Genomic DNA, 25803 nt, shown 5'->3' on the forward strand with positions numbered 1-25803 from the left:
GCCTCCCTGATCTTTGGACTTTTTATGGCCTCCGAGGTGGCGAGGGAAACTTTACGCACAGATCTCTGATTTAAACCCTCGCCGGCTTCCTGGTTGCCGTGTCAACACGGAGGCAGACTCCCATAACTTTTATATAACGGCAATAAATTCTTGGCTATCAGCGGCAGTGACGCAAATCGACAGGTCTTACTGTAAAAGTGTGACTAAAGGAGGAGTGTTACCGTATGTAACATACAGGAAGGTACATGAGCGGGAAAAAAGTACCTGGGTAAATTGCAGCAGGGATTTCTACTGTAAGTTTTTATTGATCGATGTGACTGTGATAATTGTAAATTAGTGTTTGACAGCAGAGAGCGCCTGGTTTATAAAAGATCATGTAAAGACGTCCTGGGTTGACATGAGAAAAAAAAAATCACAAGTAGCAAGCAGGTTCAGATTTATTCTTCAAATGGAGGCAAATCTGTGACACTATTGAACAAATGTAAAAAAAAAACAAATTCAACCTTTTTTTTATGTACATTTGTTTTGTTTTTTTGTATATATTTCTTGTTATACCTTTTTATTCTCACCACAAGAAACTGGTTTGTTTTTATAAAAGTCTGATTCTACCAAAGCGAGCTGTCTGTACCCAACAAATATGTACATACAAGTAAATTGCATATAAAAAAAAAAATGGAAATGTATTTTCTGCGGGATGCTGTCGGTCCTCTGAAGTGCAGGTTTTTTTTTTCCGAGGTTCCCGTGAAATGTTTAGTTCCAGTTCTTAAAGAACTGCTTGAAGATGATGGTCTCCTTCCCCTGAGGCAGAATCTCCACCTGATTATTGTAGACACAAAGGAGGTCAAGTAAAAGTCCTGGCGGTGATAATCCAGATTATTAAATCATCACAACAAACTGCTGCACGTTTATTGAGATATAGATATATTTCTAGAAAATGAAAGAAAGCTTTGACAGGTTTGTAATGTTTAATCTAAACCAAACAGTACCTGTGTCTTCATCCTGGGGTACTTCATCTGCTCGATGAAGTTGTCTGCTATCTCCATGGCGACCTTCTTCTCCTCAGCGTTCGCTCCGTTACCTGACGGTGAATCGGTGAATGTCATGAGGCGCTGGTATATCGGAGGCGCATCATAAACCCGTTTGATGTCTAATTTCCTCTCAAACTAGGTCACATGCTTTCAGCGTGGTTGTAGATGTCAGGGTAGCAAAATGAGACACGCCCGTGAATTTAAATTATCGGGTTCATTAAGAAACAATGATCTTTGGACCTCACAGATAAAAAAAAAAAATACAGTCTTCTTCTGCTATATTTTATTTATTCTGCCTTCAAATAACCAAAATAAACCTTTAAACCTGCCGCCTTGAAATGATTTCTGTCACAATCATGTGTTTTCAGCTGAGTTCAGAGGCTGTTTACTTATTTCAAGTTACATTTGAGCCAACATTTTTATTTTAATAACAGATTTTCTATAATCATAAGTAATGAAATCCTCTGAGGACGTTATGGAGGTAAACAGTAACTCAAAATCTTGCTGTAGTTCTTTGATAAAATTGCTCCTCACATCTCAGTGTCCTCAGACTCACCTCTCCGTGTCGCTGTCAATCATTATTTTTCACCGTGGTCATTAAAATTTCATTTCATCAGATATCCAATATCTGCGGGCATCTAACAACTATCGCTTTCCCTCCGTGTGCATTTCAGGGTTTCGGGGCCGAGCAGGATTTCCGCACCTTTCCAGACGAAGATCTTTCCGTTGGCGCCGTTGTCCAGGATGAAGCAGTCGTCGCGGACCAGCAGCTCCTTGGCAAACGGGCTCTTCTCCACAACTATGGTCGTCGTCATGGAGCCCGTCGCGTCGGACACCTGAGGAGGGAGCAAAGATGAGTGTTGTTTTATGTTTGAGTTAGAAAAAAAGATCGGTGGTTTAAAAGGTGAAAGTGGTAAGTTACCTTGTAGAGGGAGGCGGAGTTGGAAACGTCCGCCTTGCTGTCCTCCTCCGGCGTGCTCTCCGCCAGCGCCGGCATCTTCCCCAAAACCTGCTCAGCAGCACAGCAAATATTCAAACAAGGGCCCTAAAAGATGCTGCGTTTATGGGGCCGATAATCATATTTACAGGTCGAAATAAAAATTCCAATATTGATATATTGGCCAATATTCTTTATATATTACTGTATAAAAATAGTAGGTACAAACATACATTTTTGTTTGCAATAAATCTTCAAATGTGGTGATCAAACACTTTTGACACTTAGAGGCAGGTTTGTTTACAACTGTGTACTTCACTGTGGATTTAATCATTATAAATTACTATTAAAAAAAAAACAACAACAAACACGTAGAACAAATTATAATTTAGCCCCACCATCTTTTTTTAAATTATTTTCTGTAAAAAAATACAAAGTTTTTTTTATATCAGGATATATCGGCCAACATACAGCAAGATATCTGTGAAAGGCATCGGTATCAGATTCTATTAAAGACACCCGAATTCTTGACTTGATTTCAGTTGATTTTTGATTGATCTGAAAATCTAAAATGCCTTCTTCTTCTGACACGTCGACTTGCAAACAGAATATAAAGACGTTGAAACTCATCACAGGTCTGCGTTTACCTTGAGCATCTCCTCCGACTCCTCCCCCTCGCTGGTGTCCATGATGCGCGCTTTGCCGTGTCGGTCCGTGTCGCGGATCAGCGAGGCGATCTCGCGCACTTTCTGCTTCTCGAAGATGTTGGCCTGCGATCCGATCCACGACACGATCGTCTGGAGGGTTCGGCGAGTCGCATCGTCAACTTCATTTCACGCAGTTTGTGGTCGTAAAACGTGCTTAAACTTGTCTATTTCGCAGCTCCGTCACATTTCGATAAGGCGATTGATTTGGTAATTTGTTTTTTTTTGTGCTTTTTTTTGGGCTGCTTCGGACGGAGTATCTCACCTCTCCGAGGTCGAGGATGAAGCAGTCTCCCTTGTTGAAGCTGCTCCAGGACAGCTCCACCTCCTTGGCACGGATGTTGCGTTTCCCTTTGATCTGGTACAACCTTTGCACCGTCCCGCCGCCCTGAGGCCTCCTGAAGCCCGACTCCACTCCACCTTCCTGGGAAGGAAAGAGGAGCATTTTTTATTTACGTCTACTTTTCCTCGTGTTTTACGTTCGATGACTTTGCTCGGGAGATGTGACAGAGATTTCAGCTTTAACGTTCCCTGGATGTTTCAACAAGCTCGACCATTGTGCAAACACTTGAGGCATAAAATGTAATTTGTCGCATGATTTCATGATATTTCAGGTGCTATAAAATGATGAGGGATTTATCCAGCCATAAAAAGATACAAGATTAAATGTGAGATTTGTGTAAACTCTGCAGGCTTTTTTGTTTGCAAGGTAAATCAAATAAACTTTACTAAAACGCTGTTGGATCAAAATCTGTAAATCATTTCTAATTCATAGTAGGTTTAATAAAAAATAATAATGGATATACAAATATTGCAAATTGATTAATTCCAGGTACTTTATGCAAAAATTAAATATGAAATTTCATACTTATAATAAAGTTTCAAATAACAAAGATGAAATTAATATTTACTGGGGTTTCAATTCATCTTTTCCTTTAAGAGAATATTCATAATGAACAACAAATTGTTTTGTACTTTGCAAGAATGTTTTTATTACAGGAAACCTGCAAACTTATCAAATAAATTCTCCAGTTAAAGTTGAATTTCCCTCGTATCTTCACAGCTACTTCCACTTCTCCAGCCTCCAGTCGGGGCTCCTCACCTTGTAGCTGACCCCTCGGGGGAAGAGCTCCATGAACTCCGGCGTCTCGTAGCCCTGAACCTGCCGGTGCTGGACGGGGTCACCGCCCAGGAAGTTGTCCAGCTGGGTCGCCAGCATGGCGCACGCTACCTGCTCGTCCCGGGAAGACTTCTCACCTGCCACAGAAGAGAAATTAACTGTCCGAGAGAAAAGAAGAAAAGGTACAAACGAAGAAACCAGAAATATATTTAAAATGTTGAGGAAAAAAACAACTTTCTAGCTTTGACTTAAGTTCCGATTCAGTTGAGTTGGCAAGTCCAAGAAAACGTTTGTGCAATTGCTGGTTGAAGGTATGTTCCTCTTCAGGAAGTGAAACTGAAAACCACAAAAATGTTCTTCCTCTTTGAACCATGATTTACAAAAGACTTATAAATTATTTTTAAGGTCAAAACCATGTAGCCGAGCTTTACGCTTAAAAGCTGTAACTGTTTTTACATAAAAGATAACTGTTTAGCATAAAGCCAACAAACGAGCTAAAACGTTGGTTAACGTAAAACCACGTTAAAAAATTAGCTAAAACGTTGGTTAACGTAAAACAACGTTAAAAAACTAGATAAAACGTTGGTTAACGTAAAACAACGTTAAAAAACGAGCTAAAACGTTGGTTAACATAAAACAACGTTAAAAAATGAGCTAAAACGTTGGTTAACATAAAACGTTAAAAAACGAGATAAAACGTTGGTTAACGTAAAACCACGTTAAAAAACGAGCTAAAACATTGGTTAACGTAAAACAACGTTAAAAAACGAGATAAAACGTTGGTTAACGTAAAACCACGTTAAAAAATGAGCTAAAACGTTGGTTAACGTAAAAACACGTTAAAAAACGAGATAAAACATTGGTTAACGTAAAACCACGTTAAAAAACGAGATAAAACGTTGGTTAACGTAAAACCACGTTAAAAAACGAGCTAAAACGTTGGTTAACGTAAAACCACGTTAAAAAACGAGATAAAACGTTGGTTAACGTAAAAACACTTTAAAAAACGAGATAAAACGTTGGTTAACGTAAAACGTTAAAAAACTAGATAAAACGTTGGTTAACGTAAAACAACGTTAAAAAACGAGATAAAACGTTGGTTAACGTAAAACCACGTTAAAAAACGAGCTAAAACGTTGGTTAACGTAAAACAACGTTAAAAAACGAGATAAAACGTTGGTTAACGTAAAACCACGTTAAAAAATGAGCTAAAACATTGGTTAACGTAAAAACACGTTAAAAAACGAGATAAAACATTGGTTAACGTAAAACCATGTTAAAAAACGAGCTAAAACGCTGGTTAACGTAAAACCACGTTAAAAAACGAGCTAAAACGTTGGTTAACGTAAAACAACGTTAAAAAACGAGTTAAAACGTTGGTTAACGTAAAACCACGTTAAAAAACGAGATAAAACGTTGGTTAACGTAAAAACACGTCAACGCGTAAAACTCGGCTACGTTAAAAAAATAAGCTACATTTGTTTAACTTGAAACCACGTTAACGCAGTTTTGGTAGCTAGTAGTTCAAACAAAACATTTAAAGCACAAATTAAAGTGGAGACGTAAAAAAAAATTTTAAAAAATGAGAAAAGAGGAAATATGTGGAATTTAGGGCCGGAAGTGTTTTGGATTTCAAAATAAAAGGGAACAGGGCAACGCAAAGTTTCATCAACTGTAAACAAGTTGGAGGGGGAGGAGGAGGAGGGGGGAGGAGGAGGGGGGGGAGGGGTCAGAGATGCATGCTTGAGCAAAGAGAGCCTCTCCAAGTCGTGACAATCAGCTTAGTGTTACCTAAGCACCGGATACACGCTGGAAACAACGGCCACATTTGAGTACTGTAACCGTCCTCCTGCATTTTTAATGCTCCCCCGCTCACGAACCGTCCCACCGCCTCCCCCCTTTTCTTTTCCCCCTCCGACTCGGGAGTCGAGGTTTTGACCCGCGTCGCTTCCTTTTAATCCGATTACCTCGATTACTCTGATTCAGATTACCGTCCTACTTTCTATCCCGGCTTCATGCTTCTAGAAAAAAAAACACAAAAAAAGACGTCAAGAGTAAAAGCAACAGCTGATGAGATGCCAGCGGCGGGGTCATAAAGAGCTTTTTGTCCCGAGTTCAAGACAACCACTTCGGCTTCGTCTTGGCTTCCTATTAAAATGAGAATAAAGTTTATAATTAATGATCAGGCTCCATCCTACATTAAAAATCCAAATCTTCTTCCTTCTCCATTGAAATTCTACCGTTATTGATATTCGACATCTAATTTACGATCGTCTTTCGTCTTATTCACTGCATTTACCACGTCTTTAGTTGCATGTCTCTTTTAGTGTCTGCGTGCACTTTTCTGTTTGAACTTTTCCTTCTACGTTGATATTTCTTCACGTTTTGATGTGTTAATTCAGCACTAAGACGTCTGATGGGTCGCGTGCGCTTCGACAGCCTTCACACCTATCCACATGTGGAGGTCGGCTCCCTGGTCCCCGCGGTTCTCCAGCACCAGGTAGGAGTCCCCGTTGTAGAAAGCTCCCGCCTCGGAGGGATCCAGCGGCACCGTCTTCATCTTTTCCACCCTCCACACCCGGAGACCCGGCTGCCGGACCTCCGGGCCGAACTGACCCGGCGCTGCGTGGAAGGAGAGCATGCTGCGGGGGGGGGGGTGAGAACGGACGGGTAAGATGGTGCGTGGACGGACGTTTGTCACGGTAAAACACTGAAAAGAGGCACACGGACGGGGAAAAGAAGTGGGTCACAGTTTGCGTTTGGGAAGATGCCCAGTTTTGTTGCATTACATCACTTTTATGCAACACAACACCCACTAACATCGGTGTCACTGATCCAGCTGGATCCTGTCACGGGTGGGAACGACTACCAGGAACATTAGTTTCACACAGGTAAAAAAAAACAACAACAACCAATGCATTGCGTCACTCAACCACACATCTGTCTCTTCCTGTCCTCTGATGCTTCGCTCTGCTGTATTTATAAAAGTAGGTCAACGAGTTTATTGTCTCTCGCTCGCTTATGTGATGAAGAAACATGTGACCGAACTGAAATACTGAAAATTACACCCTTCATGAATATATATCGCAGGAGGTTTGTATTAATATCTGCGAGGTGTACCAAATACAGAAGCAACTGAATGTAGGTCTGCTACTAAGTTTTATTATTTATTTTATCGTCAAATTAACCTCTGTTGTGCTTTTTATTGAACTGATTCACTGTTTGGTCTATAAGATTTAAAAGATCAGTGAAAATACCCGTCACTAATTCCCAGAGTTTATTGTGGCGTCTGAAAAGTAACTTGTTTTTTTTGTTTTTTACACCAATAATACTCCAAAATATTGAAATGAAATCGTGACCTCAGCAGTGGGTGAACGCTCAGTTCATCACGAGAGAAGCCACATATAGTTTTGCTCTGTGCTCCGAGACGCCTCCAGTAATATAATAAATAGTAGGTAATAATTCCCGAGGGAAGTTTTTTTTTAATTTCAAAGATAAACTTTTTAATCACATTTCCAGCCCGATTAGCTGATGAAATATTTTTACTTCAGCACGAGAGGACAGAAGAAAATTACTCTTGTGAAATACATTTTTTTTAAATTTTTTATTCTGGTGTATTTGATGCGTAACCACAGCGACCAGCGTATGCAGTTTTGCTTCTAAAGATCGTAATCAGAAGTTGTTGTTTTTTTGAGAGAGAGATTCATGGATGTTGTAAAATTTTTGCAGTAAACAGCTTCACTGTGTTTTAATTACGCTGCTCGAGAGGCGCCGCGGAAGATAATAAAAGGACTGGAAAAACCACACAAACAGCTCGATTTAAAGTCCTCCGAGTCAACTGGGGACACCGATCTACTATACGAGACACCGCCACCAACTCTTCTGTAATAAAGCGTCATAACTTACAGAAGAAAAGTGGCACATTTATCAGCAGACAAACAGGATGTCAGCAGAAGCTCCACCCCTTTCCGTTTTTGTTTTTGTTTTGTTTTTTCCCGCTTTTGGCAGCCTCTCCTCTCCCGATTATCGATCATCGGATGACGCCGTTACAAGTCACGCATCTCCGTGAAGTGCGATCGATAAACAGGCGAAGTTCACCGACACAAAACGAGCCGGTCGGAGAGGACGGTCGGTTATCTGAGCACGTAGAGAGGGAGCTGTGGGGGAGCCGAAGGAGCGGGGAGACGGAGCGAGCGACCCGAGGCCGAGCGGAGGCTCTCGGGTCGAAGTTTCACTGCTCGCACCAACAGTGAGTAAAGGAGGCGCAGAAAAACTTAACTGTATGATCTCCTCCGGTACCTCCGGCATGCTGACCGACTCCGGCTCCATTCTGCCTGTCCACTGGAGTGTGTGTGTGTGTGTGTGTGTGTGTGTGTGTGTGTGTGTGTGTGTGTGTGTGTGTGTGTGTGTGTGTGTGTGTGTGTGTGTGTGTGTGTGTGTGTGTGTGTGTGTGTGTGTGTGTGTGTGTGTGTGTGTGTGAGGTTGTAAGGTATGGAGAGGTCCAGCGTGGACGAGTGTTTGAGCTCACCTGGCCTGGTTAGCTTATATGTGGGAGGTAACTGGAGCCGGAGTGATGAAAGCCTGCCTGTGGACAGGGGAGGGGAGGAGGAGGAGGAGGAGGAAGAGGAGGAGAGTCGGGTTCCTGGTTTCTTGGCTAAAGCTAAACACCAAGCTGATAATTACTGTGAGAGTGAGATGTCTCCGTCGTCCCACTCTGTCCCCCCCCCCCCCCCGCGGCTTTACTCTAGTTCTGCACGAACGGCAGCAGAGACACCAATCTGGTGACTCGTCTCTTCTGTCCTATCGTCTCTGCACCTCCATCCTTCCCGGATCATCTACGAGTCCCCGAATAAATAAAAATCACGACGCCTTTTTTTTTTTTTTTTTTAAGTGTTGCAACGTGGTAAAAAAGTGATTCCCAAGCTTCGCTGATTCAACATGTTTCTTCCTGACCAGGCGTCCCTCCCCTCCCCACCCCCCCACCCCACAGACTGTGTGACATAACTCACTCAGCCGGTTGAGTAATAAGTTAATAAGTACAAAAACTAAATCTGAGATAAAGACACGAGCCCGTGTGCAATGAAGGGGATCGTGTATTTTAAAGGCCGGAGCTGAAAAGATTGAACTTGTGAAATCATTTAAATAAATAAAAAAAAAATAAAAAGTCATGTACTTCTGGACCACATGCACGTCACATACAGCTGAGACGACGGCGTTCTCGCAGCTCGGCTCAACAAACCAGTGAAATGTGGTCAACTAATAACTTATTTCTGATTGTGATGTATATATTTAGACGGAAATGAAAACTGAAGCTGTACTAGCTTTTAAGGGTGAGCCTGTGAAATCATTTCTACGCAGCTCTTGGTCAAATATACCATTTTGCCATTTGGGCATTTGTATGAAATGCAATAATATCGGCGAGGCCGGTTTATTTTATTATTTATGATAACTAATTTGCCATCCTGAAGCATTTTTGTTGTTGTTTCCATACGAGGTGCAGGCATGATCATTAGATCAAACTATGGAAACAAACGTGGAAAATGTGCAGTGTTGATAATTATTGATGCACGTGAGAATTCATGAACTCTTCCTCAGTTTAAAGGGTTCTTGGTCGTCCTAAAATCATTTGCCTCTGTAAGTAGATCTTCAGAAATATTACTGGATAATTGTTTTTACGGTTAGTTTATTATTGAGATCATTTCATTCACTGGAAATGGAAAATGGAAAACACTGGAAACACGCTTATGCGTGAGATCTGCTATTTTCCAGTGTTTTCACGGACGGACGGACGGACGGACGGACGGACGGAGGGTTTTAGATGGAGACGCGGGGTCACAGATCAGCCGCAGGGGTCACTGAGCCCGTCAGCCATTCATGCGATGTTCAGCAGACAGAATATGAGACAATATGCAGGCGAGGAGAGACCTGAGAGCAATCTGTGCAGTGCGTTTGTATGGCTGGATGCACTCCTTCATGAAGTCAACGCCGAGGGAAGCCAGCGGGGAGAAATGAAAAATATATTTTTTTTTAAAAAACAAAGAGGAATCATGTTAATATTTAAAAATACGAAAAAGTCGATTTTTGTGAATGCCACGCACGAGTCACAAGTTTGAGGCCGCTTTCAATACCCCGCTTTAACTTTAAGGAAGTTGTTAACACGGCTGCAAATAAAGACGCCGGGAAGGAAGCGAGACAGAAACAGGATGTAGGAACGAATTAAAGGCTGGGGTTCCTCAGGAAAGAGGTACAGAGAGTTAGAGCCGAGATTGACCGGATGAAACTTAAGATCCTTCGTCCCCGCTGAGAGATTCCTCCGCTGATGCCAGGAGGAGGAATGTGATGAGGAAAACAAACACACACACAAAAACCCAAAAACAACAGTGCATGTAGGAGGAAAAAATAAGTGAGGAAAGAAAGAAGAAAAACAGCCTGTGGAGTAAAACAGATTTCGGTGAAGACTTACCTTATAGAGGCGGTGGGAAGAGACACGTCTGAACAGAGAGTGGACAGAAAAGCAGCGATGCGAAGACAAACACGTCCCTAAACACATAAATTCTTTCCCTCTAACGCACACTCGTGCGAGATGTTTCCTGCCTCGGTCTGTGGTGGTTTTAGCCCGGCCCTCTGACTCAACCAACCAAAGAAAAAAAAAAGAACGGAAACTTGATTGACTCAAGAACTAAAAGTCATGTGAAACTGGCATCACGGCCGCTTTTTAAACCAGATTTCTTCACTCGACTGGTGTTTTTGCAGACGTGAAAACTGGGCATGAAGTTGACATTGTTGTCGTGAAATCTTTCTAACTTGCATGTATCTTTACGCAGAAGTTCCTTTCTAATGTGCCCTCGTACCATCGTGATCATCCAGGAAAAAAAAAAACCTTTGAAAAGTCCACAATCTCCGTCTCTTTTAGCGTCAGTCACCCAACCTGTCACCATGGCAGCCGACCCAAACACAGTTATTAGTCATAACGTACATTTCTACATCACAAATCGTCAAATGACTTTTCATACCAGTCACGTGGCAATTAATTTTATGGATCTATTTTTTTTTATTTTATTTTTTATTTAGAGGTTGAATTTCTTGCTCAAAGCCATCAACAACACTTTGAACAGTTTGAACAGTTTAATGCCGTCTTCTTAATTTCAAGTTGATGAGGTGCGGAAGTTTTAGAATGAGTGACTGAAATTTTTTAATTCTTAAGTCCATCTGAATTCAAATAAACACATCGGATAACTTGAGTAGCTATTTTAAGTTACAACCTCAAAATGTACGAGACAATACGAACTTAAATAGTTTCATGTATTTTGGACTCGTTCAGTTTTGCAACTTATATATAACACGTGAGTTTCTAACCTCAAAGGAGCGTGTGGGATTTAGTTCCATCTAGTGGTGAGGCTGAAAACTGCAACTGACTGAACACACACACACACACACACACACACACCACCACCACCACCAAGCGTGGAGGAGAAACTATGGCTGCTGTGAAACTTGTGAAAAACCACAGAAGTCCCTCTCGACATCCACTTTTTTTTGGGTTTGTCCCTTCCGAGCTCCTGTAGAAGACCTGTGTGGACATAAAAGGTAACAAAACCACACCTGTTCTTAATTTCAGGTGATTTTTACACACATGAAAACACACGTAAGTGTAAATATTCAGTTCCATTGCTGCCAATAGATCTTTCAAAGTCATGCAGGCCTTACGTGTGAGGCTATTTAAAGTGATTTATTGATGCAGTGAGGTCCAAACGTCGTGAGACGGTCTGAGGATGCTTCACTGTCTGTGGGAGAAAGGAAAGCCTGCACACAAGGTCCTCGGTTTAAAGCCTTTTCGTTTCAGGTAAAGTTGCTTTTCTCTCTTTAAGTTCACTGAACAAAACCGAATGTCAGTTTTCCTTCTTGTTTTTTTTCTTCCTGTCCTTTTTACTTGAACAATTCATTGTAATAATCCTAATTCTGATCTAAAACCGTTTCATTTTAGAGTAATTAAATTCACCCTCCTCTTTACATATTTGACCTGTAAATCTTCCAGGATGACAGCTGACATGTGACTCTCATGGTGATTGGTGGATGAACTTCCTGTCAGCGTGCAGAGAGCGCCCCCAAGAGGAAGGTGCGTGAACACAATTTAACAGCGATGAAGAACTACTAGTTATTAATTATATTTGAGTTCAACATATTAAAATAGCAATCATATTTGCTAATTTGCCCATTTAAAATATTTAAAATTGCAGAAGGTATACCCAATTATTAAATATATTTATTATTTATAATATATTATTGTGTAAGGGATATTTTATGTTCTAATTGTTAATAATAATGTTGCTGGATAATTTAACCTCGTTCTTTGAATATTAAATGTATATTGAGGAGTTAAAAAAATAAATAGGGAAACCCACAATTTTAGCTGTCAAATACATGTATTTGAATAAAACCTACAATATTCCCCCTGATGTGCAGTAGAGTATTTATAAAATAGCATCACATGCTGAGACACATGTACAGTTAACTAAAACCTTTTGGACATTAACAAATAAAATACGGCCATAACTACAAAATATTGCATTTTCTTTTCCCTCCATGCTACAAGAAAAGGAAAAAAAACAAAAAAACAAGACGTATAGTAAAACTTTTATTCGGTTTTTTCAAGTCAAAAAACAAACAGAACAAAGATACAGAGAATGAGATAATGACTTGATTTCTATACAGTGGCAACTTTTAAGTTAAACCTTCCTTTGCCCACGCACGTCTTTCCTCAGCTTGAAACCCTGCATCGCCCTCGGACGCGCCGACCGCACACGCATACACACATTCAGACACTCATTCGCCACCGGGAGTCCCGACGTCCTGAATCGACTGGACAGCACGCGGTTAAAGACAGCAGGGTTGGATGCAAAGCTCAGTGGACAGAGCGTCACAAACGTCCACCACAATATATTTACCAAGTGCAGTCGCCACACCTGCCGCACGTTTAAAGGCCAAAAGGTGTCGTCCTTTCAATTCAAGACCAACTGGGAAGCCGTGTTTCACAAAATCAAGACGAATTATTGAAAGATTCTTCAGAACATAAACCCCGAAAGATTACTGGATGTGTTTCATCTACTCAGGACTCCCAGTCAGATCCAAAACCTTACCTCCCCCCCCCCCCCGCCCGCCCGCCCGCCCACCCCATGATTCCCCTCATCACAGGTACATACACTGGTAGGAAAACAAAAAGAACATGGATTTCAGAAATGTGGATCATTTGTGGATGAAGAGGGGAAAAGGGAGGAGACCCGGCAAGTCCAATCAATCCAGAAATCGCATTGGAACGAGGAGATTTGTGTAGTCATGTGAGAAAAAATTAAAATAAAAAAAAAAAACACCCATATTGAAAGAAAGTTCACACTAATGTAGTGGGTAAGGTTGTTTTTTTTTTTTTTAATTGAGAGGCCAAAAGTCCTGTTTCTTTAGACGATCTCTGATTTAAAAAAAAAAAAAAGAAAGAAAGAAAAAAGAAAAGAAGTTTCACTGGTGAAGAAAACAGGCCACCAGGAGGACAAACGTTTCCCCTCCGGCATCCCGAGAAGTGAAAACTCACTTAACAGTGAATCTTTTGCTCTTCTACCTTTTAACTGAGGCCACGTCATGACTGTAATAAAAAAAAAAAAAGAAAAAGAAAAAAAAAAGAGCAGACGTGGCAAAACCTCTTGAGGAGAAAAGGGGCGAAAATAATAAAAAAAAATAATATAAAAAACGCACTCCCCTCCGTCCTCCTGCCCCTTCATCCACAGTATATATGAGCAACGAGCCTCCTGCAAACAGGTTTACGAAGTCACCAAAAGCAAACAAGAGAAAAGCCAAAATTATTTTTTTCTTCTTCTTCTCTATTGATATTCACATATTAAATGTCTTCCTTAAATAAATTGAATATTCCAAATAAACCTGTGTACAGCTATCAGAAATGGGACGAAGATTAGCGAAAAAAGTGGGAGGGATTCGAAAAACAAAGTTCAACCTAACGCTTGATTAAAATGTATTAACATGTGCTACTCATGCAAACGATGACAGAAGCAGCAAACTAGTATTCCTCCTCCGTGTGTGTGTGTTTGCCCCATTTCCTCCTAAATTCAAAATTAAAGACAGAATAATCATTCGGACTATTTTTTTTTTAATTTTTTTTTTTAATAGAAATCTTTTAAACTCCCAGTGTTAAGGGAAGAATATTATCTGGAAAAGGTTGGGGTTTTTTTGTGTGTGTTTTTTTTTTTTTTTTTTTTTGCTTTTGATGCACAAGTCTCCAAAAAAATGGTAGGACAAGAGGATGCTGGTGGGTGTTTTTCATGACATCTTTCAGGTCTCTGGGGTGTGAAGGAGGAAGAGGGGAGGGCGATGGGTACATACAACTATGTAATCAGTGATGTTCAGAGGGGAAATGTCTTTTCCCTGCAAACCAGTTTCTCTCTCCTATAACGCATCTGCTGATGATCCGAGTTCTCTCTGTAGACAAATCTGACGTTTTTTTTAATGTCACACTCAAGCGCCGTCTTCTTTCGTCCACAAAAACGCCCCCAAAACAGGCAGCAACTTTTACAAAAGCAGCAAAAAGGTCTAACAAGATACATCTCAGTGAAATATACAGTAAACAGAGTCTAAACCTTACCTCCTTGATTTTTCTTTAGAGCTTTAGAGGTGAATACAATCCACTTAAGCTTCTCAGAAAGGCTTTTGGCAATATATACGCTTCCCCAGGTACGACTACACGCCCAACACTCACGAGCATGAGAGAGAGGGAGAGAGAGACTGGATGCAGTACACTGTCAAGTTAAAAAGGGACTGGCTTTTTCCTCCCTCTTAAATGTTCACCACATCTTCCTCTCCTTTTCATTGCCTCTAGGGATTCTCAGTTTTGCTTCAACACCCCGTGTGAAAATTAAAAAACTATTTCGAAAGGCAACCTTTTTTTTTTTTTTTTTTTCTTCCTTCAGGCAAAGCAGTTCAAGTCTTTCACATAATAGTTTTGAACATTTTGAGGGAGGGAAGGTGGGGTACAGGTGGGGAGGAGGCAGCTCCTTCAGGTGGGTCTCCCGTAGAAAGCGATCACGATCGGGACCCCCTGTGGCGAGAAGCGCCGCCACCTCCAGCTGGTTTTAAAGGTGCTGTCCTTCAGTTGTCTACCTTCGAGGTGACGGGGTTTCCTCAGCTGCCTCCCCTTCTACTCCTCCTCCTCCTCCTCCTCTGCGGCCTTTCAGTTGTTCTCCTCATCGCTGTCGTCGGGGCTGATGGCCGGGCTGTAGGTGGGCGAGGTGGGGCTGTACCCCGGGGAGGTGGGGCTGTACGTGGAGCCTTTGGGACTAGTTGGCGAGTATGTAGGAGACGTGGGGGAGTATTTGGGCGAGGTTGGGGAGTAAGTAGGGGAGGTGGGGGAGTATTTGGGGCTGGTAGGGGTGTAGGTGGGAGAGGTGGGGGAGTAGGTTGGAGAGGTGGGGGAGTATTTCGGAGTCGTCGGGGAGTAGGTCGGCGAAGTGGGCGAGTACTTCGGCGACGTCGGGGAGTACTTTGGCGAGGTGGGGGAGTATTTGGGTGAGGTGGGGGTGTACTCCGGGGAGCTGGGGCTGTAGGAGGGGGAAGTTGGGGTGTATTTGGGTGAGGTTGGGGAGTAGGAGGGGGAGCTGGGGCTGTAGGAGGGCGAGCTGGGTGTGTAGGTGGGTGACTGTGGGGTGTAGCGCGGACTGGAGGGAGAGTAGGACGGAGAGGTTGGGGAGTACGAGGGGGAGGTGGGGGAGTAGTTGGGACTGGTAGGGGTGTAGTTGGGGGAGGTCGGGGAGTAAGAGGGTGACGTCGGGGAGTACGAGGGGGAGGTAGGGGAGTAACTGGGAGAGGTGGGGGTGTAGTTCGGCGACGTGGGGCTATAGCTGGGGCTGGTGGGGGAGTAGGAAGGAGAGGTGGGGGAGTATGAGGGGGAGGTGGGGGAGTAGGATGGAGACGTGGGGGAATAAGAAGGTGAGGTGGGTGAGTAGGAGGGGGAGGTGGGCGAATAGCTGGGCGACGTCGGGCTGTAGCTCGGCGACGTCGGGCTGTAGCTGGGCGAGGTGGGGGAGTAGGAGGGGGAGGTGGGGGAGTAAGACGGGGAGGTGGGAGAGTAGGAGGGGGACGTCGGGGAATAAGAGGGTGACGTGGGTGAATAGGAAGGAGACGTCGGGGAGTAACTGGGCGAGGTGGGCGAGTAGGAGGGAGACGTCGGGCTGTAGTTGGGGCTGGTGGGGGAGTACGAGGGAGAGGTGGGGGAGTAGGAGGGGGAGGTTGGGGAGTAGCCCGGGCTCTGTGGGGTGTAGCCCCCTGGAGAACGAGGCTCGTAGGCGGGGGAGGTGGGGGAGTAGTTTGGTGACATGGCTCCACCTAAAAGAGGAAAACAGACATTTTAAAGAGTCAGAAAAACCCTTGAGGAGTTCCTCAGGGCTCCATGTTAGAGCCTCTCCTGTTCCTACTGGATCAGATCAATACATCAGAATGTGTCCAAATTAGCCGCTGCATTCAAATTTGGACTTTTTTATATAACAAAAACATATGTATTTTTTTTTTGTTGTTGGTGTTTTTCAAAAACATTGTGATTTATTAATAAGCCATTTTGTGTTTTCCCCTCTGCTGCACATCACTTTCTTCTGGTAGTATGTTTAATTTCAACAGTACTTTAAATCAATATTGTATTTTTTTTTTTTTTTTTTTTAAACGAACTAGTGTAAGAAAAGATTTCTGCGGTGTCTCACCTGGAGATGGGATGTACGGGCTGGCCGGTCCTGGAGATCCTGGAGAACCAGGAGTGGGAGACCAGGCCGGGGAATAACCCGGAGAGAAGCCGCTCGCATCCGATGCTGCGCTGGGAGAGAAACCTGCTGCTCCGGGGGTCATGCCACTTCCTGGAGGACGGGACAAAAAAGAAAGAAAGAAAGAAGAAACAAAGGTCAGTGAATGAAGACCGTCAAAAAGAAAAAGAAGAGCCAAAGATACGTGGGCGTAAACTCACCAACGCTGGGGGACCAGGCGCCGTAGGCCGGGGTCGCTCCGGTGTTCCACGGGGTCATGGCAGGCGACATGCTGCTCATGGGACTCGGCACCGTGCCGAAGAACATGCCAGTGGCTGCAAATAGGACGCTGAATATTAATATCACACTTCCTACATTATATCCACTATATTGAACAACTCCAATGGGCTTTTCTCTCCACTTACGTCCCGCCACGCTGATGCCGGGTATGTTGGTTGGGATCTCCATGCCGTATTTACACTTCTCGGCATCCAGCAGGAGGTCGAAGCAGCCGGTCCCTGCTGGAGCCAGCTGGCCGAGCATGATGTTCTCCGACACGCCCTTCATGGGATCGCTCTCCCCGTGGGAGGACGCCTCCATCAACACATCCACCTACGGAGGAAACGAAAAAAAAAACAAGGAGGGATTGAGGAGAAGAAATACAACCAATTCAACGGAGGATATATTCCGACGACTCGGACTGAAATCATCAAGTTAATTTTTCGACGTACCGTCTCCTCAAAGGAACACTTCATGAGCGGTCCGGTGTCTTGACGGTTGATGCCGTGACGCGTGATGGCCATCAGGTGACCGCGGCAGGTCATGGTGTCGCACAGCAGCGCCAAGTGACGGTAGTTGACGTAGGAACCGTCGAAGGAGATGACGTGGTACAACTCCCTCTCCAGGGCCTTTCGCACCGCCTCGATACCCAAGACCTGCGGTCGAGGAGACAAAAGGAATATTAAGAAACAAAAACAAAAAAAAGGCATTATTTTGAATTTGAGATGGGACTATTTTTTACGCTTTCGTACCGTGAAGATCTCCACGATGTCGTTGGAGGTGGTCCTGACGGGGTCCACGTCCTTTTCGCTGAGAACTCTCATGAGGCTCACCCCGTCCGTCTCGAGGATCCACTCCTGCAGGGCCTTGAACTCGCCGTCCTCCGTGATGATGATCTTCTTCTTGTTGTCCGTCTGGGGCAGGTGCATGTACACCTGAGGGAGAAGAGTTTGACCTTTGATTTATCACCGCACTTTGTCTATTGCCGCCGCGTTATCGTGTTCTTATCGTGTTCTCCGCTACCTTGCTGATCTGCTCGATGCCCTGCAGGGTCATGTCTGTCAGCATGTTGGACTCGATGCACCTCAAAAACACGTCGTCGTCCATTTTGTCCACCACCTCCTCATCCTGGACGAGGAAAACCGTTACTTAGAATTCAAAATACAAACAGTTTACGGTCCGTTTATAGCGTTGTTGAATATAATGTCGTCGCTCACCTCCTGGAACTTGTTTTCATCGCTGTTCATGATTCGGATTCGCAGCACGAGCTTCTCGGCGTTGTCGTCGTTGAAGATGCAGTTCAGGTCGTCTCCGAAACCTGGTGGAGAAACCGCCGCGTCACTTAACGGAAAAAAAAAATGCTCCTCGTTTCGGTTCAAAACTCTGAAGAAGAGTACGCGTGCGAAAACCCACCTGCATTGATCTTCTCTGCGATCTGCTCCATGGTCAGCTTGCGATCGGTCATGTGCTTGCGGTCGAGCTCGATGCGCAGCAGCCACGGCGAAATGCGCGTCACGTCAAAGTCGGGCATCTCGTAGTAGACGTTCACCCACTCCTGGTCCTCGGCCACCACCGTGTTCTGCGGGTTGGGGTCGTAGTAGATGGCGGTGTTGGCCGTCACCTGAGAGGAAAGGCTCAGTTTTTAATCCCAGTTTGTAAAGCAGGATTAAATTCTTTTGTTACATATGAAACAGAAAAGCCAGACAAGGCTGTGGATTCACGCAGGAAAATGTTCCTCGAAAAAAAACAACAACAACAAAAAAAACGACATTAGGAGGAACTCATTTTCTCACTTTTCTGAGCGTGGTGTGCTCCAGTCGACAGAGGATGTCCTTCGCCCTCTCGGCGTCGCGTGCTGCCTGACCCAGCAGGAAAACGGTCAGCGAGGGCGTCTTCGGCCTCTTCGAGATGTTGATCAACTCCTTCAGACGGGGCACGCCGAGTGTTACGTTCTTGGCCGACACGCCGGCGTAGTGGAAAGTGTTCAGGGTCATCTGGGTGGCTGGTTCTCCCAGCGACTGAGCGGCGAGAGCCCCGACCATTTCACCCGGGTGAGCCTTGGAGAGGAGGGGAACCGTGGTTTGATTAGGAGGTCCAACAAGAGCTCCGACAGCTCTTAGAACCGCATATTTAAATTTGCCAGACTTACGATGGACTGGTTGAACTTGGTCTCGATCTCTCCCAGCAGCCAGTCGAAGGCCTCGGTGGAGAGGCGGAACTCCTCCGTCATGCGCCTGGAGCAGAGCGTGGAGCGCAGGTGGATGTTGAAGAGCAGAGTGGCGTTCTGCTGCGCCTGTCGACTCAGCGGGTCTTCGCCGTTGACGATCACCAGCTTCTTACTCAGATCGTGAGTACCTGAGGACACAAAACAAACACAAGATTAAAATTTGTGCTACAACATAAAAAACAACAACACAGAGGTTGTGTCGGAGAAACAAGCTCTCCGTTTAAAAGTGATAATCATCTCTCTGGCAAAGATTTGAACCGCTCTGCTTGTTATACAACAGGTTTGGAAACCACCAGGTGGATTTAAGGAGCACCTGAAGCCAGGCCGTGACCGCCGCAGTCACCGACGCCCCCGCATGATTCACAAACTCTAAATATCTGCTGAAGAAACTGAGAGCGCAGCACCTTTGCTTTTCAACTCAGCAGTGAGTTTTACAGAAAAAGAAACTGACTGGTGATCCTCTACTTTGATGAGCGAGCCCTGTTAATTTTTAACTTACCCTCAACCACCCTTAGAGGATTCAGGTCGGTCGGTGTGCGAATGTTGATCCGGAAGATCTTCTGAGCGTTCCAGATCATTCTGGCCAGGTTGCAGGGCAGCACCACCTGCAGGTGAAGAGCAGCATTGCAGAAGATTCGTTTTTTTTTTTTTTTTTTTTTTTTTTTTTAACTTCACATGGTCGATGGGGCAGAGATGGTTTCTACAGTCGTGATCACACACACCTTACTGTCCCCGGTGGGGAAAATGGCTCGCAGGATCTCCCTGTCCTCCTTCATCTTTTCGAACTCCTTCTCCAGGGCACTCTGCACATGCGCGTTGGTCAGCACGTCTTTGACCACGTCTTCCTGCAGCGTTCGTCGCAGGGCTCGCTCATTGGTGCAATCAAACTTAAACCTGGACAGATGAGACGACGAAGCAGTGAGACCACATTAGAAAAACGAAGTACTGAACGTCATCAGTTCTGTGATGAATAACTCGGTATTTGTGTGTGACTCACTTCTTTTCGAAGGCTTTGTGTGACGGTTTCAATGTCGCCACGTTTTGGAACTCGACATTCTCTCCGGCCAGGCCGTCCTCGCCGTAGCGCAGCTGCACCACCTGGTTGATGGAGTTTCGCACGGTGCCATCGTACTTCACCATCACGGACTCCATAGATTTGATCAGACGACGCTGGATGTAACCTGGAAGTGGAGGTATTGGAATTTATTTGCTTGAACCCTTTTTGTGATTTTGAGTGACATTTTCTTCTCTACTGTTTCTTCTTCTTTAGTCTCACCAGTTTCAGCCGTTTTCACAGCCGTGTCGATCAGACCCTCTCTGCCTCCCATGGCGTGGAAGAAGAACTCCGTTGGCGTCAGGCCGGCCAGGTAGGAGTTCTCCACAAACCCTCTACTCTCAGGGCCGTAGTCGTCTTTAATGAAGTGGGGCAGTGTGCGGTGTTTGAAGCCAAAGGGGATTCGTTTACCCTCAACGTTCTGCTGCCCCACCACGGCAATAACCTGAATGAGGACGAACAACAAGTCAGGTGACCTGTTGTCGGGTCAAACTCCAATCCATCTCATGTAATTAAAGTTAGGTGGCCTCTTCTTACCTGGGAGATGTTAATCTTGGAGCCTTTAGATCCCGCCACCACCATGGACTTGAAGTTGTTGTACTCAGACAGAGATTTCTGGGCGGAGGATCCCGTTTTGTCACGAGCGTCGTTGAGGATGCGGTTCACCTGGTTCTCAAAGGTCTGCCTCAGCGTGTTACCGGGGGTCGGCTCCAGCTCGTTGTTGTGAGCCTTCTCGATGACCTGGCAGGAGAAACCCAATGTGAAATTAGAACCAGTAAAACGTGAGCTGAAGTGACTAAATACGACCCCACCAATACTGTTCTTACTTCTATCACATCCTGTTTGGCTTTCTTGATGGTATTCTGGATGTCAAGGTATGTCTTGGCATCAGCGATGGAGTCACCAATACCAATGGAATGACCTGTTAAAATAACATCATTTAAGGATTTCAATCAAGAGAAAACAATGGCAAAAAAGAAATGAAAAATTCATTACAAAAAAACCTTTCACTTCGAACCTGGATAATAAATAATTGTTGCCTTGCGTTTCTTTAATAATAACACATTTCTATGTTTCACTTCAGGAATCTTACCCTCGATGAGCAGCCAGTTGTTGACCACAGTCTGAATGTTGGAGTAAAAGAGTCTGGTGATGTCGTGGCCCATCTCCAGGTAGGAGATGTGGACGAGAGAGCCGGCTGAAGTTCCCAGAGACTTCTTACACAGGATGCCCATGATCAGCTCACCATTCTCCACGATGACCTACGTGAAAGAGTTTGACAACAGGTTACTCGCGTTGTAGTCAGTTTCCATTCTTTAATCTATATATATATAACCACTCTGAGCTTTTTTTTTTACCTTCGTGTCTCCGGGTGAAATGTGTTTGTAAGGGCCGCTGTCCTCATCGTCGGGGTGGGTGCTGTGCGTGCGAATCACGTTAATGTGTCCTGGAACGATGAGGCTGAAGATCTGCTTGCCTGTCCACAGAGGACGAGGTTTGAGGATGGCTGGCTGCGGCATCTTTCCGTCCCAGGTGGAGAGGAACATGAGGAGGTTCATCACTTCACCCTGTGATACAGAAAAAGGTACATTTGATCATTTAAAACTCTTTCAGACCAGAAAAAAAGACTTCCGCTGCTGGCGATTCTGCAACAACCTCCTTACCCGCTCTAAGAAGACGTCTCTTTTGGTGAACTTGCGGACAGCTGTGAGGGTGTCCTGCACGATACCCATGACGGGCCTGTTGGACTGGGGTGTGACGATCATACGGGGCACCATGGCCAGCTCCTGGATCTCCGCTCTGGTCTCGAGGGACTGCGGCAGGTGGAGGTTCATCTCGTCCCCGTCAAAGTCAGCATTGTACGGGGTGGTGACACTGGACGGAGACGAGGCGATGGTAAGTCACAGATGCTACACCACATTTGTTTGCATTTCAAAATGGTTTTATATAAGGAGGTTCAGACATCCAAACTAAATCTTGACTTTAGTTTATTGTTAATATATGAGCTCGATAGCCTGTTTTAAAGGAAACATTTATAAATAGCAGCGAGGTCTGTTTTTCCATTTGGTACCTGAGGTTGAGTCGAAACGTGGACCACGGCAGAATCCGAACCCTGTGCCCCATCATGGACATTTTATGTAGTGTAGGCTGCCGGTTGAAGATGACGATGTCCCCGTCACACATGTGTCTTTCCACCTACGCAGAGAAAAATAGTTTTTGGTCAGGACTGACATGAAATACAATAAAAGTAACAAATTATATATATTTTTCTTTTAAATCTTGCCTTGTAGCCAATTTGCAGATGAAGGTCGCTCGGTTTCGGGTGGAATCGCAGGTCAATTCTGTCTCCGTTGTCTCGGATGATGTATTTGGCTCCGGGATACTGGCTGTTGCCTCTTCGCACCAGCTCTTGCAATCTAATGAACATCAGCAGAATGAATTAGCCGACGTCAAATATTTGTTAGAATACATGTTTTCACAGTTTAATCTGCTGACTTCGCTCGTGTACCTGTCAATATTAAAGGGTGTGACAATTTCTGGGAAGGTCATGTTGGCTGCGATGGATCGTGGTACGCCCACTTGGTCGATTTGTAGGTTGGGGTCGGGGGTGATGACGGTTCGGGCTGAGAAGTCCACACGCTTGCCCATCAGGTTACCTCGCACTCGCCCCTCCTTCCCCTTTAGACGCTGTTTTAGGGATTTGAGAGGACGGCCAGACTTTTGCATTGCCTGGGAGAGAAGACCGTTGATTAGAATGGAGCACCGAGGCAGCTGAGACGGAGCTCACATTGACAGCAGCAACTGAACCGTGTATTTAAAGTACACACTTACCCTTGGCAGGCCTGGCAATTCATTGTCCACCATCGTGGCAACATGAAACTGGAGCAGCTTCACGTCCTCGGCTATGACGTGAGCGGCCGCACCGCTCTGCTCGTTTCTTCTCAGCTGGTTGTTGATCTTCACGATGTCCGCCAGCTTGTGGGTCAAGTCATCCTTTAAAAACACATGATTCATCAGGCCCAGAGCTTAATTTTGCAAAGGACACGCATGCATTTTACATGTGAACTAACAAAATATACGTTGTCTAAAGAATCTTGGATGCCGTGTCTTTACCTGGTTGCGAGCCGAGCCCTGCATGACGACGGCAGGCCTCACAGCCAGCGGAGGCACCGGCAGCACCGTCACAATCATCCACTCTGGTCGGGCGAACTTGGGATCCATACCCAAGATGACATCTTCTTCATCCGAGATGCGCTTGAAGATCTCGTGCACGCGCTCGGGACTCAGCAAGATTTTCTTCTCCTGCGAATCCTCGTTGACGTGCTTCCACTCGGCGTACAGCTCCAAGCCGGAGCGTCTGATACGGGGCTGGTAGCGTCCGCAGCCGCCGTGGCCCTGCGTATCGCACAGAGAGGAGAGCGGAGGGATGAGCGTGAGAAAATGAGCTCAGCAGTGACATGAGTGTTGAGAGCAGACAAGCCCGTTTACTGTATCCTACCTTCTCCTTGCTGAGATCCTCCTCCGTCTCCTGCTGCTCCATCCCAAATTTGTTGTCCATCTCCTCCCCACCTTCACAGATATTTTTTCCTTTGCACAGCTCGTACACGTGAGTCAAACGCTTCCTGGGCTGCCCTTTGGACTTCACCAGGATGTCTTTGATTTTGGGATTGTTCTGGAGGGTAATGGTGATGAGAGCGATTTAAAGCAGCCGAACCGCAAAAGCCATTAGCCAAATTGAAATTATGCCTTAATGGTGAAATATCAATTTTCATGAATAAGTACAACACTTACTGAATCCACTAGTAGCTTGGAGCAAAAGAAGCAGACGCATCGAAGAACCTTCATTATCTTTGTTACGAAGCCAACATGGAAAACTGGCTTTGCCAGCTCTATGTGCCCGAAGTGGCCTGGGCATTCGGTCATGTTGCCTGAGGGAACAAATAGTGTAAATATTGTTAAGTCATGACTTGAGACAATCACCTAATCAATAATATATAATTGGCATTAAATGCTAACATGACACCGTACCTGCACATGTCTGACACCTTCCACTTCGCTCTATAACCCCTTGTCTCGGGTCCATTAGTCCGCCGAGTTTAGGACGTCCTCCTTCAGTTGTTTCGGGGTATTTGATTCCCCCTTCTGTGACGGACATCCGTTTCTGGGGAAGAAAGACAAAGACAATATAAGTTGATGCAGGAACAACCAGCTGTTAACCATTTACAGTAGGTTTTAAAATATAAATAGCTGCAATGATCACTGATCATATCTTCAAATCACAAAACCACTCAGTCAGAATAAATTACTGAAGCGAACACAAGGGGGGAAAAGTCCAAATGTATTGAAATCAAAGTTTATCTAACGTGGATTAAAATAAAATCTACATACAATATCTTTAACTTTGATATGAAACCTGATGCTAAATTACATACAAAAATACAAAACTAAAAATGAACAAATCTGATATGCATTATACCTGATCAACATTAAGACTCGATTAAAAAAAAACAAAAAAAAACATGCATTTCTGCCTTCATTGAATTTACCTTTTATTTATTTATTGTGCGAAAAAAAATAAGACCAATGCCTTCATTGCTATCGGTGGTCAAATCAAACATGCCAAATCAACCTAAATCTTCACCTACTGGTGGCCTTAAATGGTACACAGCATTAATATAAAGGGGGTTTAATTCATGTGATAGCATGGATCCTTTAAGATTATGTTGTGCTTTAAGTTTTTCAAACTTCCTGCAACATGCTAGTTAGCTCAAGCTCCAGCCTGATACGGCTAGCTAGGCTAGGCTAACAGCAAGATTTCACCGTTGTAAACAGAACCATGTCTTTGCCGTACATGTTAAGTAACACGATTAGTCAGTAAACTGTAAGAGCAACGTGTGATCTGTCAGAGAATCAATAAAAGAAACCCCCCCACTCCCCCAAAAAGAGAACCTACAAGCTCATCTGGGCTGATGATGCCGAATTGAACTCTCTTGATCGTGCGCAATGGGCATGCGCTGTCGCCGGAGGGCGGTCCGTGCATCCTGTCTATTCAAAGAGACGCGTCCTTCCTCGGCACGCCGCTTTGTGAACAGGAACAGCCTTTAAATTGTCACCACGACTCTGGCCAGGCCGCCAACGGTGACCGGAAAGTCTCCGAAGGCGATATTCCACGGACCTCTGTTGTCGGTTGCCTCTGAAGCCCTATTATTTATGTTTTGGTCCCAAGTAAGCTGGCTACCGACTGTTCCCCTCCCTTTTTCTTGTCTTAACTCTGGAGCGCTCTGAGCGCTTCTGAGCGTGGAGGTGGCCAACGCTTGGTTTTATAGACTGAGTCCTTCTACGGGGTTGCACACTCACAAAGACAGGGGCTGACTCTTCGGTAGGTGGGACATGGATCTCCGTAGTAAAACGCTCATTGGCCATTCAAAGGAGTCACATGAATAATTAACGTTATCGCACGTACAGCCAATTAGAGCGCACGTTTATTTTTCTAACAAATCAGAACTGGAGGCGGGCGTTGAGTTAATCTAAACTCGCTCCTATTGGCTTTATTGAAAAGGAGTAGGTGGTGCGGAGTCTGTTTTGCATGCAAGTTATAAATATTCAATTTAAATCTTCCGGATTGGTTCTTTTCCTCATTAATATTTAGTGACGGAAAGGAGACGACC

General features: G+C 44.6%; 2 protein-coding genes across 3 annotated transcripts; both read right to left on the minus strand.

The window, feature by feature from the left end:
* Positions 1-419: 419 nt before the first annotated feature.
* capgb (capping protein (actin filament), gelsolin-like b) lies at positions 420-10402 on the minus strand. Of its 2 annotated transcripts, none has more exons than XM_069722900.1 (9): positions 10253-10402; positions 6238-6431; positions 3772-3926; positions 2935-3093; positions 2613-2762; positions 1951-2037; positions 1732-1864; positions 987-1078; positions 420-816 (listed from the first exon to the last, which is right to left on the minus strand). In XM_069722900.1, exons 2-9 carry the CDS (start codon positions 6428-6430, stop codon positions 751-753), a joined length of 1035 nt encoding a protein of 344 aa, XP_069579001.1. In that variant the 5' UTR covers position 6431; positions 10253-10402; the 3' UTR covers positions 420-750. The 2 variants fall into 2 exon arrangements, with proteins under 2 accessions (XP_069579001.1, XP_069579000.1); XM_069722899.1 differs by lacking the exon at positions 10253-10402 and adding an exon at positions 8069-8288.
* Positions 10403-12411: 2009 nt separating this feature from the next.
* On the minus strand, positions 12412-25415 carry polr2a (RNA polymerase II subunit A). The gene is made up of 29 exons (XM_069722921.1): positions 25089-25415; positions 24164-24296; positions 23927-24063; positions 23634-23807; positions 23249-23530; positions 22967-23128; positions 22644-22864; positions 22419-22551; positions 22206-22330; positions 21799-22009; positions 21493-21702; positions 21228-21396; positions 20962-21056; positions 20672-20875; positions 20357-20579; positions 20078-20261; positions 19803-19974; positions 19580-19685; positions 19003-19208; positions 18647-18910; positions 18267-18474; positions 18071-18171; positions 17877-17981; positions 17606-17788; positions 17306-17509; positions 17000-17186; positions 16796-16909; positions 16539-16688; positions 12412-16170 (listed from the first exon to the last, which is right to left on the minus strand). The coding sequence occupies exons 1-29, from the start codon at positions 25173-25175 to the stop codon at positions 15020-15022; spliced, it is 5901 nt and encodes a 1966-aa protein (XP_069579022.1). The 5' UTR covers positions 25176-25415; the 3' UTR covers positions 12412-15019.
* Between the last annotated feature and the right edge of the window lie 388 nt (positions 25416-25803).

The sequence above is a fragment of the Brachyistius frenatus genome, unplaced genomic scaffold (assembly GCF_029030835.1).
Source record: "Brachyistius frenatus isolate BFR_SWC_R1_liver_20210118 unplaced genomic scaffold, ASM2903083v1 Contig_308, whole genome shotgun sequence".
In the NCBI taxonomy this organism is placed as follows: Eukaryota; Metazoa; Chordata; class Actinopteri; family Embiotocidae; genus Brachyistius; species Brachyistius frenatus.

Excerpts from the sequence above, each read along its gene's own strand:
- capgb (XM_069722899.1), bottom strand. The coding sequence starts at position 8,118 with ATGGAGCCGGAGTCGGTCAGCATGCCGGAGGTACCGGAGGAGATCATA. Across the intron at positions 6,432-8,068 it reads GTACCGGAGGAGATCATACA|CATGCTCTCCTTCCACGCAG; the intron begins GTTAAGTTTTTC and ends CCCCCCCCGCAG. Across the intron at positions 3,094-3,771 it reads CCCGAGGGGTCAGCTACAAG|GAAGGTGGAGTGGAGTCGGG; the intron begins GTGAGGAGCCCC and ends TTTCCTTCCCAG.
- polr2a (XM_069722921.1), bottom strand. The coding sequence starts at position 25,175 with ATGCACGGACCGCCCTCCGGCGACAGCGCATGCCCATTGCGCACGATC. Across the intron at positions 22,865-22,966 it reads AATTGCCAGGCCTGCCAAGG|GCAATGCAAAAGTCTGGCCG; the intron begins GTAAGTGTGTAC and ends CTTCTCTCCCAG. Across the intron at positions 22,552-22,643 it reads ACACCCTTTAATATTGACAG|ATTGCAAGAGCTGGTGCGAA; the intron begins GTACACGAGCGA and ends GATGTTCATTAG.